At 31.7% G+C, this 18,198-nt stretch overlaps 1 protein-coding gene across 8 annotated transcripts in view; it reads left to right on the forward strand.

Annotated features, from left to right (window-relative positions):
* The window catches only part of DENND4A (DENN domain containing 4A), a 126,793-nt gene that overhangs the window by 96,431 nt on the left and 12,164 nt on the right, over nucleotides 1–18,198 (forward strand). For 3 of the 8 annotated variants that reach the window (XM_074294773.1, XM_074294772.1, XM_074294776.1), the window contains 9 exons: nucleotides 263–469; nucleotides 556–684; nucleotides 976–1,117; nucleotides 1,512–1,643; nucleotides 3,399–3,518; nucleotides 4,388–4,534; nucleotides 10,977–12,088; nucleotides 13,960–14,149; nucleotides 16,657–16,751. In XM_074294773.1, the coding sequence (XP_074150874.1) occupies nucleotides 263–469; nucleotides 556–684; nucleotides 976–1,117; nucleotides 1,512–1,643; nucleotides 3,399–3,518; nucleotides 4,388–4,534; nucleotides 10,977–12,088; nucleotides 13,960–14,149; nucleotides 16,657–16,751 (2,274 nt within the window). The remainder of the gene's footprint in view (nucleotides 1–262; nucleotides 470–555; nucleotides 685–975; nucleotides 1,118–1,511; nucleotides 1,644–3,398; nucleotides 3,519–4,387; nucleotides 4,535–10,976; nucleotides 12,089–13,959; nucleotides 14,150–16,656; nucleotides 16,752–18,198) is intronic. The other 5 variants (XM_074294774.1, XM_074294777.1, XM_074294775.1 and 2 more) reach the window with 2 other exon arrangements.

The following is an 18,198-nucleotide window of genomic DNA, read 5'->3' on the forward strand; positions in this document are numbered from 1 at the left end:
ATTATGTTATAATTTTATTTTAATAATTAAAATTATTTTAATAAAATAAAATAATTTTATTTTAATTTATTTTATTGATTTGAAGTATATATATAATCTATCAGTTATTATTTTAACATATTTTAATTAGTCAGGAGTTTTTGTTGTGATAGGATTTGTTATAATAAAATTTGACCTATAATTTATAATTATGACAATAATCATGTGAATAAGGATATTTAAGTGCATATAAGTTCACTAATGAAAACTTGTGGTTTCTTAGGAAATCAAATCAGCCCATAAAATAGCAAAGAGGTATTCCTCCATCCCTCAGATGTGGTCCAGATGTCTGTTACGTCATTGTTATGGCCTGTGGTTTATTTGCCTCCCAGCATATGTGAAAGTGTGCCATTCAAAAGTCAGAGCTCTGAAAACAGCATATGACGTACTTAGAAAAATGCATTCTAAAAAGATTGATCCTCCTGATGAGGTAATATTTAAGTCTCACAAAATCCATTGCTTCCTTCTAAAGTTGCAGATAGGCCTCTAATTGAGTGTATCTTTTAACTGTTTCAGGTATGCTATCGGGTTCTTATGCAGCTGTGTGGTCAGTATGGTCAGCCTGTTCTTGCAGTACGAGTACTTTTTGAAATGAAAAAAGCTGGTGTTCATCCCAATGCCATTACTTATGGTTATTATAATAAGGTAATTAATTTGGTTTAGTGTAGCAATGGAAGAGTTTTATATATATATATATATGATTTTTTTATAATTATGATGCTCAAATATAAGTGCTATTGATAAAACTGCAAGAATTTCTTAAAACACTTAATTGAAAATGTACTTTTAAAATAAAAAAGCATTTCTTTATTTTCTAATCTTTTTTTGGACGGAGAAAGAGATGGGGAGGAAGAAAGGGGAGGAAAGGGGAGGAAGATGTGTATTTAGTGGAGCTTTTATAATTGATAATCTCTATATGTTCTGTTTAATTAATAGGCTGTTTTAGAAAGTACCTGGCCTTCAAGCAGTCGAAGTGGTTATTTTCTGTGGACCAAAATAAGAAATGTTGTTTTAGGAATAGCACAATTCAAAAAAGTTTTGAGAAAAAATGCTCATCTATCACATGCTACTCTCTCAGGTAAAGTGGTTTTACGATTTTTTTTTTTCATGAAATGACTTGTTATAATTTTGAATTCTAATAAGTGTTTAAATTCACAATACTGAATATTTTGCTAGTTTTGGTTGGCTCATATAAAGTCTTAGCACATTATATTCTAACCCTTTAAAAATAATTGATCTTCTAGATATTGCTTAAATTTCAATCTTGGACTACTTAATTTAAACAAATGCATAACTTATATGTTTGCTTTATGCTGAAGACATTTTTACTAAATAGATGAAAAGTTTCAGATTTTTTCATATACCATTCAGTAGATTGCCACCATAAGTAAGCAAATAAGAATCAGCAGATTAATGGGTATTTGGGGGTATATCTCCTTGAGTGGTAAATGCTATCATATTGTGTTCTTAAGCAGATGGCAGTGACCTGGATGCTGTTAGTCATGGCAGCATGGATAGTTGTAATGACACAAACACTGTGGAGCAGGCACCCTTCAACACTGAGTTAATCAAAGTAGATTCTACTGATGATAGATCTAGTACAGGTTTGTGTGTGTATATGTATATATGTATTATGGCATATATTTTAAACAGGATTTGATAGACTGTCTTATTCCTGTTTTGAATGTTCTCTTTCAATTTGATATGATGTTAAGCAGATATTTATGAAACATATTGTTCTATTAAAATACTGGTTAAGATCTTATTTAACATTCCAAAGTTCATTAGCTATTTGAGTTCTTCCATTATTTTTAATAGAATAAAATGTTAGAAAGCTACTAAAGCAGCTTTATTTAAATATCTTAGTATATTAAAATTAATTAGTTCCAGAAGCACATAGATCCCTTGAGCATATGATCTCCTTTGACAAGTACATTCTTTAAAAAAAAAAAAAAGTCTTAATTATTTGAAAAACTTTAAGGCTAAAAAAATTATGGCATCTTAGTACTGAATAATTACATTAATTTCACCATAATATAAGAAACTTATACACAGATATTCTTTTAAGTAGTGTTGACTGATAGGATATATGGCATAAAGGAATTAGTGAATCAACTTGTCTTTACATATTACATTTAAAAAAAATAGATATAACATTTAAAAACAATGTAATGGCAATATATTCATGATACACAGAAATTATGAATTGAGATATGCAAAATTTGTTAAAAACAAAACTTACAAGCTGCTTTACTTGCGACAGAGAACATTTATTTGGTTTATTTCTTTTGATGTTCATTTTTAGGAGAAACTGTTATAGGCAAATTATGATGAAATATGATATCCATGTTTTTAGCTTTTTCTTGGCAAGTTTTATTTCTTGAATAATTCAGTGAGAGCTTGTACAACTCAAGATGCATTTTTTTAAAAAATGTGATTAAAAGCATATCATTTAAAAGAGAAGGGTTTATTAAAATTCTTTTTCTAAATTTTAAGAACTATTTATGAATTAAAATTATTTTACATTAAAAGCATATAAGTCCAGTATTAGAACAAATATAACCAATACGAGAAAATAAATCACCTGACATGATCAATTCTATGATAGGATAATGTTTTAGCATTTAATTTCAGTATATTGCTTGAGTTTTTTCTTCTTTATTCCAATATATTTCTAAACATTTCTAAAAAAATATATATGGGTTTGATTTTTGGTTGGGTTTTTTTTTAGCTGAAACCTTAATGAGTTAGTTCATCAGTTATGCAAAACCAATCCAAAATCCTTTCCCTAATGTTTTAGATAATATATTTATGCTAATATATTCAATCAGCTTTTTAATTATCTTTAAGTGGGTTTTCTACTTTTCGTATTCTCTTTGTCCTCAGCTTTATGCTATTAAGGGTAGAGTTGATGAAAGAAAGTCAAACATTCAACTACCTCCCATTAGTAAGGATAAGAAAGGATTGGCAGTACAGTGATTTTGTTTGAAATGTATCCAGAAATTTGTATGCAAATTTATTTAAGCACTATATGACTACATGATGTGGGTGTGTATATGTGTGTATACACACACACACACACACACACACGCAAATATGGGAGCCAGTGAACAAGCAAATGTAATGAAGAGTGTGTAACAGATAATAACTGATAAATTATAGATCTTTATGGGCTTTTTTGGTGATAAATGTAAGTTTTATTGCTTTTGTTTTTTGTTTAAATTTCATGATAAATTTCTTTTTAAAATATATTCATTTAAGTACCACATTACTGATAATTTTACTTGTCACTATGAAATATTTCATAAAATAGGACATAATTATTGTTCTAAAGTTTTAAAATATTTCTGTCTTTCCAGGGGGTCAGTCAGATCTTGGATATAATTCATTATCTAAAGATGAAGTTAGAAGAGGTGACACATCTACCCAAAACTTACAGGAAGAAAAAGAGGACAAGAAAGAGAGTGATTGTAGTTCTTGTAGGTGTTTTAAGTATTAACATGTAAAATTACCTACTATTTATGTGGTTGGACCAATTCACAGGTTCTCAAAGTATATTGTCCTTTGTGGTAACTTTATATTCATTGAAAAAGATAAGTGACCTCTGGTATAAAATATTCTTATTCTATTTTTTATCCCTGCCCAGGTCCCTGACTGGTCAAGATATTTGCATCATTGTGCATCCTCATAATAAGGAAAATTGGACTTAGCATAAAAGTGATAACTATTTTACCACATGAATATATGCAGTTTTAAAAAGTATTTCCATGTCGCATATTATTACAATGAACTCTAAGAGACCTAAATTCTCTTGATGTAGTATCATTGTATAATGCTGAACATTTCTTGAAACAGCAAACCTTCAAATGGAGATTGAAAACTTTTGTTACAGAATGTTTTAAAATGGGCTTTGGTCCATAATGAAAGAAAAAGATAATACTTCATACACAGAGGAGGAAATTTTCTTTAAGAGTATTATATGTGTATTTGTGTGTGTGTGTGTGTGTGTGTGTGTGTGTGTGTGTGTGTGTGTGTGTGTAAAACATGTAAGGTATTGGTTATCAATTTTTTCTTTGTATTCCACACAGCTTTTTAATGCCTTGTGCTTTATATATAGATTATATATATTGATATAATCCTTACTTTCTCCTGAAAGTCTGGGAAGGGTAGAATAATTCCATGTCTATAACTGAAGAAATAGTTAAGTAGGTTCCTTAAGACTTTACAGAAATTTAGCAGTTTAAAAACAACTAGAACAAGCCTTCTTTATACTTCCTCAGGTATTTTTTTCTCTCCTATTTTTAGTGTCAAAATTTTTCAAAATGAAATTTTCCCTTTCTCTGTACAGTGTCTGAGAGTGAGAGTGCAAAAGGAAGTGCTGATTGCCTTCCTAAGCTCAATTATCAAAATACAGACAATGTAAATCCTACATCTAGTATAGTTCGCCTCAGTGGTATGATTAGCCATGCAGATGAAATATCAGGTGGAAGCACAGGTAAGCTATATATTGCATTCTTATTCTTTGCATGATAAACCAAATTTAATCTATGATGTAAATTATATTAACCAAAAATGTCATTATATTTATAAAATTCTTAGCACAGTGTTTGGTAGATAGCAAGCACTATATAAATGCTAGTGATGATGATGATGATGATGATGATGATGATGATGATGATGATGATGATGATGATGATGTCGTCATCAATGTCTATTTGTGATGTTTGACGTTATGGTCAAGTGACTTGTGCGCTATACTACAAACCAACAGTTATTGAATTACTCTTTTCTAACTTGTCATACACCCAAACTCCATCCAATGTTGACATTGTTGCTACTTTTGACAGAAAAACATTAGGAACTCTAAAGGGTAGCAAGTTTGCTCTTATTAAAAATTAAGCATAGTTGCATAATTTCATCAGTTAGAAAAATACAAGTATTCAATTTTATGCCTAAATTCTGTCTTATCTGTCCAGTGGCAATAACACAATATCTGATAGTTGAGGTATAGTAAGAAGACTTGGTCGGTTTTCTCTTTAAAATGCTTTTATACAATAAGATTTCAGGTTGGCTATAAAGTACTAAATTATTTGTCTCCTATGTCAGGGTGCTTGTGATTTGAGTTTATTTAGAGTAGACCAACATCCGTAGCATTAAGGAGTCTTGAAACTTTACATACCATAATGTAATAAGATGAAACTTGCATTATAGGTTTATAGATAGGTAGAGAAGCTTGAGTTGAGTTTGATTGCCTTCTCAGGGTTACCCTATTCCTAGGAGAAGCAAGTTATAGAACCTGACTCTGCTGACTCCCAGCCTCAGGTTCCTAGAGAGTCCAATCAGCAAGACATAGTAAGAGTTGATCTTGGAGTCAAGAAAATCTAAAATCAATCTTTGATGCTGGCTATGTGATTTTTGAGCCAATCACTTAACCACATCCTTACCAATAAAAGGGTTGGAGTTGACTTTTGTAGTTTCATGGAACTCTAAATTTATGATCCTTCTACAGGATCACTTATGGGTTTTTTTTTTTGATGGAATAATGTAACTATACATTTTTATTTCTTAGATCAGCTTAGTTTTGGTTTTGTTTATAAACAAGAATATACATTTTTGGGAACTATCTTAAGTAATTTTTCTTTATATAAATACTAGCTACCATTTTATGGAATATCCTCTTTTTTTTTTTTTGAAAAACTATATTCTATATCCTCTGCTATCAGGTAAAATGTATGGTTATTTTTCTTAGAATGCTTGTTGGGAAATTTTTTTAGCTTTTTATTTTCAAAATATATGCATAAATAGTTTTCAACATTCATCCTTGCACCCTTGTAAAACCTTTTAAATTTTTTCTCTCTCCCTTTCCTCTACTCCCTCTCTTAGACAACAAATAATCCAATATATGTTAAACATGTGTAATTCTTCTATACATTGGAAATATTATGTTATTCAACATTATCAAAGTTTTACATTGGCTTTATGAAAATACTTCATTGACAAATCAAGTCCTTTCTGATCATTATATTTCCCCTCCTCTAAATTTCTTTATTTCTATTGAAGGTACTATTATTCTTATAGTCACCCAGTTTATAACCTTTGAGTCATCTTTGCCCCAGTTGCCCCAGTTTCAATTACTTACTTTTATACTTTATAATAAAGGATGGCTCTTGTGGAATGGACAGGAAACAAAAAAATAAAAACAAAAAAATAGCAATACAAATCAACTTTCTAAAATGTCAAACAAAGGAGTTTATACTTTTTTCTAGAAGAAGTTAGATGCCTCCAGAGAAGTTCTTAATCTCTCAAGGAGTATATGGATAGACTTCAGTTGATCCATGAACATGAACAGAAAAAAAAAAAATAACATTTTCACTAACCTCATACTGAAATTTAGCATTTCTTAGGATTAAAAAAAAAAAAGTGAGAATATTCCAGAAAACTTCCAGAGAGTGGTTTAGGATACAAAAACAAAAACAAAAACAAACAAAAAAAAGGTTAATAATTTCTAACCTCAAATTTGTGACGCAGAGAATTAGTATGTTCAGACTTGTGCTTTAAGAATATCATTGTGATGTATTGGTTGCCATCTGGGGGAGAGGGTGGGGGAAAGGAGGGGGAAAATTGGAGCAATTGTCAATGCTGAAAAATTACCCTTGCATATATCTTGTAAATAAAAAGTTATAATTAAAAAAAATGAATAGCAATGTGAGGGCAGCTAGGTAGGGTAGTAGATCGAGCACCAGCCCTGACGTCAGGAGGACCTGAGTTCAAATCTGATTTCAGACACTTAAGACTTCCTAGCTGTGAGACCCTGGGCAAGTCACTTAACCCCAATTGCCTTAGCAAAAAAAAAAAAAAAAAAAAAGAATATCATTATGGCAGCTTTTGGAAAGGTGGATTGGAAAGAAAACAAGAATTAATTTGATAGCTATTTCAGTATTCAAGGAGATAAGTGATGAAGTCCTGAATCAGGGGAATTAGCTAAATGAGTAGAGCTAGAGATTCATGCAAGAGATGTTGGAAACAGAATTCACAAAACTTGTCTACTGATTAAAAGGTTGAGGGAGGGGGAAAGGTGAGGGAGATTGAAGAATTGAGAATTGTGGACTTTAGTCACTAAAAGTCTCATAATGACCCCAACAAGGAAATAGGAACAAAGAAAAAGCTGAGAAGATAAAAATAAAAGAAGGAAAAGTTAGTTTCAAGTCTCATAATTAAATCTATCCTTGGTGTTTTTTACTGAACAGATCTTTCTCTAAGATTTAACCTTTTTCTCCCCATAGCCTAATTTCTCTCTGGCAAATATCTTGCCCATCCCCCCAATTTTTTTTTTGTTCTTGTTGTTACAGGATTTCCCTAATTCACCCATACTAGAAGTTCAGGGATACCATACCAGTGCCAAATTTAGTGTAGACATTTTTGTTTTGTTGGTCCAAGCTATCTGTTACCAGTTAATATTTCTTTAACTATTTATGTCTGCTTTTATTATTCTAAAAGTTACTTTTATACTTATATTAGTATAGTTCCTGTGAATATGTTGGTAGATATGCTTTCAAGTATTTTATGCATTCTTTTTTTTAATCTCTTCTTTCTGAGTTTTGTTGATAACACAGAAAAGTGATGACATATATAGGTTTTTTTCCCAATATCCTGCAATTTTGCTAGTCATTGTTTCAATTAATTTCAAAGTAAACCATCTTTTTTGTTTGCAAAAGGCAGCAATATTATTTTTGATTATATTCCCTCAATTTCTTTTTCATGTTTTATTGCTATAGTTAGCATTTCTAGCACTGTATCAAATAATAATGGCCTTACTTGACTTCTGGTCTTATTGGAAAAAGCACTTGTTTATCCTCATTAATATATAATGCTGATTCTTGGTAATAAATACTACTTATTATGCTGAAGAAGGGTTCATTTATTTCTATTATTTCTAGTGATTTTTTTCCATCTCACCAAATTTGTTTTTTAAGTAATTGTTTTTTTCACTCAACTTTTGTGCTTTCTTTTCTAAGCTGTCTTTTTCCCCAATTTTTCATAACTCTCCTGCTTAGCTCTCATTTCCTTTCCCCATTTTTCTTCTATCTCTCTTTTAAGATCTATTTTGAACTCTTCTAAAAGAGCCTTTTGAGCTAGAGACACTCTTTGAGGCTTCCCTGAAAGCATTTTGCTTTTGCTGTTCACTTCTAGGTTTGTATTCTGATCTTCCCTGTCTCCATAGTAGCTCTATATGATCAGAGCTCTTTTTTGCTTTTTTTTGGCTAATTTTTAAAGATTTAAGTTCTGCTCCTAGGGCACAGGGGATATTGTCCTAAATTTCCTCTACAGCTGGACAGCTGGCAACACTGGGGTTTTCCCACTTGGGTAAGCCTGGCCAAATCCTGCCTGTTATGTTAAAGTTCAGGGGCTCACAACATGCCTTCTGAACCAGGAAGTAGTAGCTAATGCTTCTGTATTTTGGTTAAGTGCCTCTCTACACTGGACCTGCATTGGTCCACTTTCCTCTCTACCCAATTGAAACATCCTTTTCCTGAAGTCTTTCCAAAATATGTTAAACTGGAAAATCATTACACTCCAAATGTTTATGGGTTCTGTTACTTTAAAATCCATTTGGAAATTCTGAGGGAAGTTGAGGAAAGGTCAGACAATGTCCTATCTACTCTCCATTGTGTTGGCTTCACCCACTCTAGTGATTTTTTTAAAAACAGAAATGTATATTGTATTTTGTCAACAGCATTTATAGTCATTCATTAAGACTGTCCTTGGTCCTCTTCTCTTCTATCTCTACTCTTTCCGTTGACGATCTAATTAGTTCCTATAATAATAATTTTTAAAATGTCTATGCAAACATTCCAAATAAAGCCAGGTATAGTATCTCCTCTGAACTCTTAACTTCATACATCCAACTACTTGCTGGACATATCCATTTAGATGTTCTATAGACACCTGAAAATCATTATGTCTAAAATAAACTGTATTTTTCCCAAACCTCTCCACTTTCCTATTTCTGTCGGGCTTACCATCATCCTAATAGTCACCCATGGTTTCAATCATGGACTCTTACTTGCTTTTTCTTTCTTTCATCCCTCATAACCTATCATTTGACAATATTATTAATTTTATCTTCAATACATTTTTACACAACATCTGCTAAAAATTCAAACTTTTTATTACTTTTCACTTGAAATATTTCAATAGCCAACTAATTTGTCTCTCTGCTTATAGTCTCTCTTCTCTCCAAATTCAGATTAATCAATCAATCAACAAATCTTTATTAAATGCCTATATTGTGCCAGATACTAGAGATACAGATAGAAAGAAGGAAACAATCTCTACTTACAATGAGCTTCAATTCTAATTGGAGAAACAAGTTCATCTAAAAACACATACAACATAAATATAAAGTTAATAAAAAAAAAACACACATATATGTAGATATAGCACATATATATATGTATATGTAAACATATACATCTATAAAAATATACATACACATTAATTAAATATAAAGATATTTAGAGGGAGGGCACTAGTAATAGAAGGAGTCTGGAAAGACTTCATGTAGACAAAAATACCTAAGCTTCATCTTAAAGGAAAAGAAGGATTCTGAGATGAAGGTAAGAAAGGAGAGGATTTCAGGTATGAGGGATGGCCTGTGTACAATAGCTTGGAAATGAAAAATACATTGTTGTGAATTAAAAACAGAGAAAAGCTCATTTTTTTCTGTGTTGCAGAGCATGGGAGGAGCAATCCCCAGTGAGGTTGGAGAGATAGTTTGTGCCAGGTAGTTATAGGAATTTAAAAGCTTAACAGAGAGTTCTGATTTGCCCTAGAGGCAACAGGGAGTTACTGGAGTTGATTGAATAGAGAGTCACAAGGTTAAATATATGCTTTTTAAAAAAAAAATTGGCATCAGAGTGAAAGATAGATTGCAATGATGAGGAACATGAGACAGAAAGGTCAATTAGGAGACATTCAGCATTCCAAGTGAGAGATAATGAAGGCCCAAACCAAGATGGAAGCTCTGCAGATGAAGAGATGTAGAACTGGCAGCTGACTTAACCTTGTCATCCTCAATCAGAAATCGTCAGTGGCTCCTATTATCTCAAAGATAAAATGTAAAATTGTTAGCCTGGCATTTAAAGCTCTCCATGATATGCCTCTGACTTCCCTCTCTATTCTTATTTTGTATTCTTCTTCTTCATATGCTCCTTGTCTTAGCCACAATGACCTGGGAAATGATGCATACATGATATTCATTCTGTCTTCTCTGAGCCTTGGCACTAGTAGGCTCTCCTGTTTGGAATGCACGTCCTCCGTACTTGATTGGTAGAATTACTAGCTTCTATTCACATTACTTCTTATGTAAGAATTTCACTGATTATCCCCTATCCTGCTGTCAGCATTCTCTCTCAAAATTATCTTACTTCATATATAATTTGTATTTACCTGAATTCATGTTATTTCTCATCAGTCAAATATAAACTCCATGAGACCAGGTATTATTTCAGTTTTGTGATTTCAATCCCAGCACCAAGCAGAATATCTCAAACATAGTGGGAAGCTAATGTTTATTAAACTGAATTTGGTTTCATGATTAGTGCTTTTCAGGGAGTTCTTTGTTTTAAAAAGTATAATGCTAATTCTGTAATATTTTATTCTTAATTATTTCTTTAGCAAAAAAATTCCTTTTTTATAGTAATGAAATATAATATTTCCTATCTAATTAGGCTAAATTGGTTAAAAATTATTATGGGGTTTTACTCTTTAAATAGCAAAAACAAGTACTAAAATTTAATTTTCCATTGCTTAGCACATGCCTGGTAAGCACTTAAGAATGCTTGTTAGCTTGACTTAATCTTCATATATAGTATTGAAAGCAACTCATTTTCTCATATTAAATTCTTCATGACTAAATTACCTTTTCTGTTTTTCAGAAGACACATCTGAGTTGCTATTGATATCTTCTTTTGAAGAGACAAATGAAACAGAAAATATTGAAAGAAGTTTTAGAAAAAGGCACAAAAGTGAGACAGAATCTGCTTTGCATGAACAGATATCTTGGGAAAACAGAAATCATAATCTTAGTGGAGGTGTATTAATGGGACTCATGATCAATAGGATCAGCCAAGAAGAAAGCCCTGGAGAAATGGTTGAAAAATTAGGAGCCGATGCAAAAATTCTTTCAAATGTTATGCAGAAAAACCCAAGGCCAAATACCCTGGATATTGGAAATCCATCTTTAAGATCAAAAAGAGACAGTCTGGAAAAGGAATCTAGTGATGATGACACACCTTTTGAGGGTACTAGCTGTTTGACAGATAAAATAGACTCCCCTGTGATTTTTGACTTAGAAGATTTAGACAATGAAGTGGATACATCAAAAACAGGGACCACTTCTACACAAAACCCTAAGAGGATTGAACGAATGAATAGCAGCTTTTCAATAAAACCTATTGAGAAAACTGATGTAGCTGCTGGGTTTGATCCACTCTCACTTTTAGCTGCTGAAACTGAGCAGCAGCAGAAAGAAGTGGAAGAAGATGAAGAAAATGATGAAAAAAGTATTTCCACACCATCAGCAAGAAGAGATTTAGCAGAAGAAATTGTGATGTACATGAATAACATGAGCAGTCCTTTGACCAGCCGTACACCAAGCATTGATTTACAACGGGCTTGTGAGGACAAATCTGCAAATAAAAAAAGTCCAACAGTAGCTAAGCCATGCCGAAGGTCTAGCCTTCCTCCCATTTCTCCCAGACCAATGCGTCTTACCAAATCTAAAAGTTACTATATAAAAAATGAAGATAAACCCAGAGATAGACTTTGGTCTTCCCCAACTTTCTCACCAACCTGTCCACTTAGGGAACAGTCTCAGGATATGACTGGTACATTAACTCTTGTTCCATCACCTTCATTTAATTTAGATACATTAATAACACCTAAATTAGATGTTCTAAAGAGTAGTGTATTCTCTGCTGGGAAAGGTGTTGCAGAGAAGGCAAGCAAATGGTATACAAGATTCACTATGTATACTACACCCTCGAAGGTAAGATTATCTGGTATAACCATGGTTACTTCTTTCCACCCCCTTGATGGAAAATTTACTAATGCATGACTCCTGGAAACATTTATATTGATAGTTATTCTTTAAATAATGGACCTGTCTAAAAATCTTAAATTTGTTTATGTTTAAGACTTAGGCCTCTAAGGGGAAGAAATTTTATTGATTAGATTTCTTTTTGTAATTCCACTGTGAAAGATAACTTATTAAATAAGAATTGTTTATTAGAGTCCATCATGAGAAAAATTATTATTGATTTTTAGTCTTCATACTGGTTTTCTGACTAAACATATTAATATAACAAAGTTAAGATAGTTAGCATATTAGTTCTGCAAAACAATTTTCAAATAAAAAAATAGAGCACACTATCAGCAGAAATTTTGATTCTTGTTACATTATGGATATTGCCATTGTCTCTTTTTTTAAAACTTCTCTTCCTGTAGGCAACATGAACAAAGAAAAGACATGTCTTCTCAGTCAGTTGTATTTTTTTTATTATATGTTTGAAATAATAACAATTATAAAAAGTCACTATTTATAAATAATAATATGCAATTTAGGATACTATTTAAAGAAATTTGTATCACTGTATAATCAAATGTGCCTTTTTAAAAATTTTTAACTAGTATTAATCAATACTTAACTTGAAATTGGTTCTATCACTCCCAGATCTAAATAGAAAAAAAGTTTTCAACTCATTCTGAATCTTTTCTTAAATGAAGGTGATTTTACACTATGCACACAAACGACTCTCATTCTGGCTCCAGTGCTATAGAACTTAAGGATAGTTTGGATTCCAAAGGCCTTCTCCTTTTTTCTCACTGTTTCACTTTCTCACTGCTAACTAGTTAGTGCCTAGCACTTGTCCTATCAGACTTTTCTGGGCAAAGATGTCGTTTGATTTTTCCAGTGTCCTAATATGCCTATGATGAAAACAGGAAAGGAAAAAAAGTTTTGACACTGCATAGGTCAGAATAAAATTCCTTTCTAATCAAGAGAAAGCTAAGTACTGCACTTTGCTTTCATTCACATAGGGAGCTCCCAGGTGAGAAATTTCTTCTGATTATATAAATCACTACCTTCTCTGCAGAGCTGCCTTGAGCATTCAGAGGTTGTGGGACTTATCCAGGGTTACAGTCATTATATGTCAGAGGTGGGGCTTGAACTCAGTCTCTTAAGCCACCTCTAATCATTGTACCACACTGCCACTTGATGAAAAGAAGACATTTCCTTTAACCATCTCTTCTTTCCCTGGCTTGCTGCCATTTAGAGCTCAGGACTAATGAAAACATAATTTTTACTCAAATACTAAAGATTCTCTGTCTGGCTATTGTCATAGACTAAGGACTCCTTTACAGTCTTCTATTTTTTCTGAGTCAACTGCATTTTTGTCCATTTGACTTTTTTCCCAATACATATTAATAGATAACAAAATGAAACAAAAAAACATTTTAACTATATGCACAATTATTTCCACAGTCTTTAAATGTGTTAGCTTGAAATAATTATTTTCCTCTTGACAGGTAGTGTTTTGAAATAAAATTATTAGGAGTAAGAAAAATCATTTTTGTAAGATCAGGTTTATTCTTAAGATAGTTTGTGAAGCTCCAAATTCATTTTCAGATGGACATATGGCTCAGTGGATAAGTCTTGAGACTGTCTCATTATATTTTCCCAAAGCTGACTGTAAAGTATACATTTCTTTTTTGTTTGGTTTTTTAATTATTATTTTTCTCCTGCTGAACATACAGAGTACTGATGTTGCTAAAAGAACATTATTAAATTGGTTGTCTTAACTTGAAAATAGTGAACTTTTTCCAGGCTACAAAAAATAAGCTATTTAATTGTCTTATTAGGATCAGAATTCAGACCGAACCAGTCTTTCTTCAGTTGGAGCCCTAGATTCTGAATCTACCTCTTTAACAGATGAAGAAGCTTGCAATGAATTTGAAGGAATGCCTTCCCCTCAAGAGAATAATGTCACATCGGAGACAAAGGGAATCGGACTTAGTAGATCAAGTCTAGAAAGTACTGCCTCTTGCGAGGGTTTGTCTTAACAATTTTATTATTGTACTAATATGCATATTCATCTCATTTGTAACCCCCTTTTGCTAATTTAATTATATCTTTAATTATATCTACTTGAGAATTCTTCATTCTAATGATAGATGCTTCCCTGAATATGGTACTTTTATTTGGCTCACCTCAATGTTTATCACTAGAAAGATCCTGGGAGATCATTTAATATGCTCCCTCGTTTTACAGATGAGAAAACTGATCAGTGTTTTCTTGCACAACTTCTTTGTTTTTTTACCCAACAAGACTTCTTTGGAACTGTTTTGTATAACTTCACACGTGGTTTCTTAATTGTGGGTGGGAATATGGAAGAGAACCTAGAAGTAAAAAAAAAAAAAAAAAAAAAAAAAAAAAAAAAAATTTAAATAAATGTAAAAAAAAAAAAAGAAGAAGAAAGAAAAGAAAACTGAGATCCAAAAAAACTTGTTACTTGCCTAAGAACACAAATTAGCAAAAACAAAAATAGAAATTAGTTTTTAAAGAGAGAGAGCAAAAGAATATCTCTTAATTTGTAGGATGAAAGTCTGAAATAAAAAAGAGCATCTTTTGTCTAGGTATTGGAAGATGACTTTGACAGAATTAAAAAGCAAAATCTTTCATGTTCTGGCCATATTCTTCCATCCTTACATAAACTTTATCTCTTAGGGTTTATATTCCTTCCTTATCTAGACCCTTAAGCACATACCTAAACCTATAGCCTAAAATGTATGAACCAGAAAATTATATTCCTTTTAATGCTGGTCATGATATGGTTACAAAACAGATCATTTCCATTAACCCATTTTTAAAAATATGTTTGGTATTTTAAAATATCTTTAGATTAAATTCATTTTTTTCATTTATCAATCAACATTTATTAAACCTTATTATGTGCTTTCAACTAAGCTAAGCATTGAGAATACAAAGACAAACATGAAAATATTCCTTGCTTAAAAGAACTTGCATTCTATCGTGTGAGACAACAAATATATCTATAGTGACATATCCAACACTTACAAAGCTGACCATAGGAAAACACTAGTAGTTTGGGGGACCAATAAAGGACTCCTGTTAAAGGTGACCATTGAGCTAAACATGAAAGAAGCAGAAGGAAGGAAGGAGAACATTTTAATTATAAAGGGATAATTGGATGCAAAAGCAGAACCATGGGATATGAAGGACCACAACTAGGCCAATATGAGTGTACTCTGGAGTGTAGAGAAAACAATAATGAGCAGTGACAGAATGGTTAGAAAAATGGCATACTGTGAAAAGCTTTAAATGCCAGGTGAAGTAGTTTATGTTTGATTCTTGAGACAATAGTTTTATTTAGTGGGAAAATGACATGGTCAGTACTGCACTTTAGGAAAATCACATTAAAAATAGTATGGAAGATGGATTTGAGTAGGGAAAGCTGGAGACTGGAAGGCTAGATATTTCTAGAATCTAGGCAAGAGGCAATATGGACCTGAATAAGGGCACTGGCTATGTGAGTAGAGGAAGAGATGTATATAAGAAATACAGAGATAAAAATTGCTAAATTTGCCAGCTAATTGTCTTTGTAGAATGAGTGAGAATGAATAATTGAGGGTGATATCGAGGTTGCAAACCGAATAATAAAAAACATGATGTTACCCTCAACGTAAAAAAGTTTGGAATAAGGATGGCTTATGGAGTGGAAATCATGGGTTCTCTTTTGGACATAGGAGTTTGAGATACCGCTTGTGGTTAATGTCCAATAGGCAATTAATAATGTGGAACTGGACTTCAGAAGTGAGATTTGGATTTGACCTTTTGGTTTATGAATCACCTGCATAGAGATTATAATTGAACTTATGAATATTGATGTGTGGGTATACCAAAGAAGTGGACTTAGTGAAAAGGGAACAGGGTCTTTCAGCATACCAGCAATTAGTAATCATGACAAGGACAATGATTCAGTGAAAGAAATTATGATCAGATAATAAGATAACCAAGAAAGAAATCCTTCAATAGTTTTGATTTAGCATTTATTTATTAAGTGGCTACTATACACAGGACATAGGTACTGGTAATAAAAAAAAAATAAAAATAAAAGCAAAATATTGTCCCTGTCCTTAAGGACCTTAGATTATATTACATACAGTCTACACAGGATACAGCATATAAACATAATGCCTCTTAGATTTATACAGTAGATTCTCAGGAAATATTTGTTGAAGAAATGAACCCAATATATACATGAACAAATAGAACTTCAGTTTATTTTCTCTGATAACTAAAATGTACATATTAAAAATACATTTTCAGTGTTTTTTGCCTTACTAGTGTTTATTATGCCATGAAGGTTTTCCCCCCATAAATAGGATACTTTCTTCAGTTATTATTACTGAAATCTAAAATTGCCATTTGATTTGTGAAAGTAAACCTACATTTAGTTAATTTTGAAACTATCTACTATAATTTATTTTCATATTTGAAAGATTTTATTTGTTTGTTATTTTTTAAACAATAAATAGGTCCCTTGTCAAAGTTCGTTGTACCTGGAAAATCAGAATTGGCATCTTCTTGCAGCACAAGTAGTACAAATATCTTCCAGAACTATGCTATGGAGGTAAGAAATTCTTTTGAATTAGTATCTTGTAACTGTAAAACTGAAATGAGAGAGAAAAGGACAAAATACAGGAGAACTGGAATGATTAGAGTATATACAGTGTTTCTGAATGAAGTATTATTAACCTAATATAAATGTCACTGCTCCCAAAATTAATTTGTAGATTCAAATTCAGATTTGCATAATCAAAATACCAGTGGGTTTCTTTATAATTCCAAATAAAGTTTTTACAAAATGTATATGGAAAAAGTAAAGGACAAGAATAATTAGAGGTTTTAAAAGAAAAACAATAAAGTTGGAAGACTTGTCCTCTGACACACTAAAGTATTATAATGCTGTTAGAATTATGTGGTACTGAGTTAAAATTAAACATAAAAGATTAGTGAAATAATCTAGAAAACTCAGAAATAGATTCAAATACATATATATATATTTGTTTTTGTTAAAACTATGTTAAATAAAACTGGGCAAAAATTTATTATTTAATACAAGATGTTGATAATTATAACCGGCACTTATATTAATACTGTCAGGTTTACAAAATACTCTGCAAACACCTCGTTGGTAATTTCACTGAAACCCTATTGAGTTTAATGCCTGTTTATAGAAGAAGAAAACTAAACTAAAATTAAAAGAACTCATTTAGTTTAGAAACTAAAAGACTCAGAGAAATGAAATGACTTAGAGAAGTAAATGTCAGAGTTGGGACATGAAGCTGGGTCCCTCTCACCTCTAAGGTCCTTACTCTATTGTACCATGTTGCTAATGATGATGGGGTGGCAATAGAGTAAAAAATACATTTAGATCCACAGTTTATATAATATGTGTTTTATCAAAGATTCAAGAATTTTTTAAAAAGCATTAGAAGGTTATAAGAAAAAAACATCAGGGCAGCTTGATGGCACAGTGAACAGAGCACCAACCCTGGAACCAAGAGGGCCTGAATTCTAATCTGACCTCAGATATTTAATACTTGTGTGACCCTGGGCAAGTCATGTCATTTTTATTTGCCTTAGTTTCTTCATTTCCTGTAAAATAAGAATAATAGTAACTATCTCCCAGCATTGTTTTGAGGATAAAAGTGCTTTACAAACCTTAAAGCATTGTATAATTGTTAACTTATTAATAATGATATAACTATGATAAAAAGAAAAATAACATAAAGGAAAATAGCTGTGGCCTATATCAGAAGAAGAAAAAAACTGACATCAAAAATGTACAAGGAACTGATATCTATATTTAAGGGTAGCCATAGTCCCTACTGGATAAATGGTCAGATACTTTACAAAATAAGATAAGAAAATTTAAAATGCTCACATGAAAAAAGTTCATTCAAGAGAATGAAAATTGGAATGATAGATACCACTTCATATCTGTCAAAAAAGCCAAAAAACAAATGAATAGACAGAAACAATAAAAGATATTGTAGCAGATCCTTAGGAAAACA

The sequence above is a fragment of the Sminthopsis crassicaudata genome, chromosome 2 (genome assembly GCF_048593235.1).
Source record: "Sminthopsis crassicaudata isolate SCR6 chromosome 2, ASM4859323v1, whole genome shotgun sequence".
Classification (NCBI taxonomy): domain Eukaryota; kingdom Metazoa; phylum Chordata; class Mammalia; order Dasyuromorphia; family Dasyuridae; genus Sminthopsis; species Sminthopsis crassicaudata.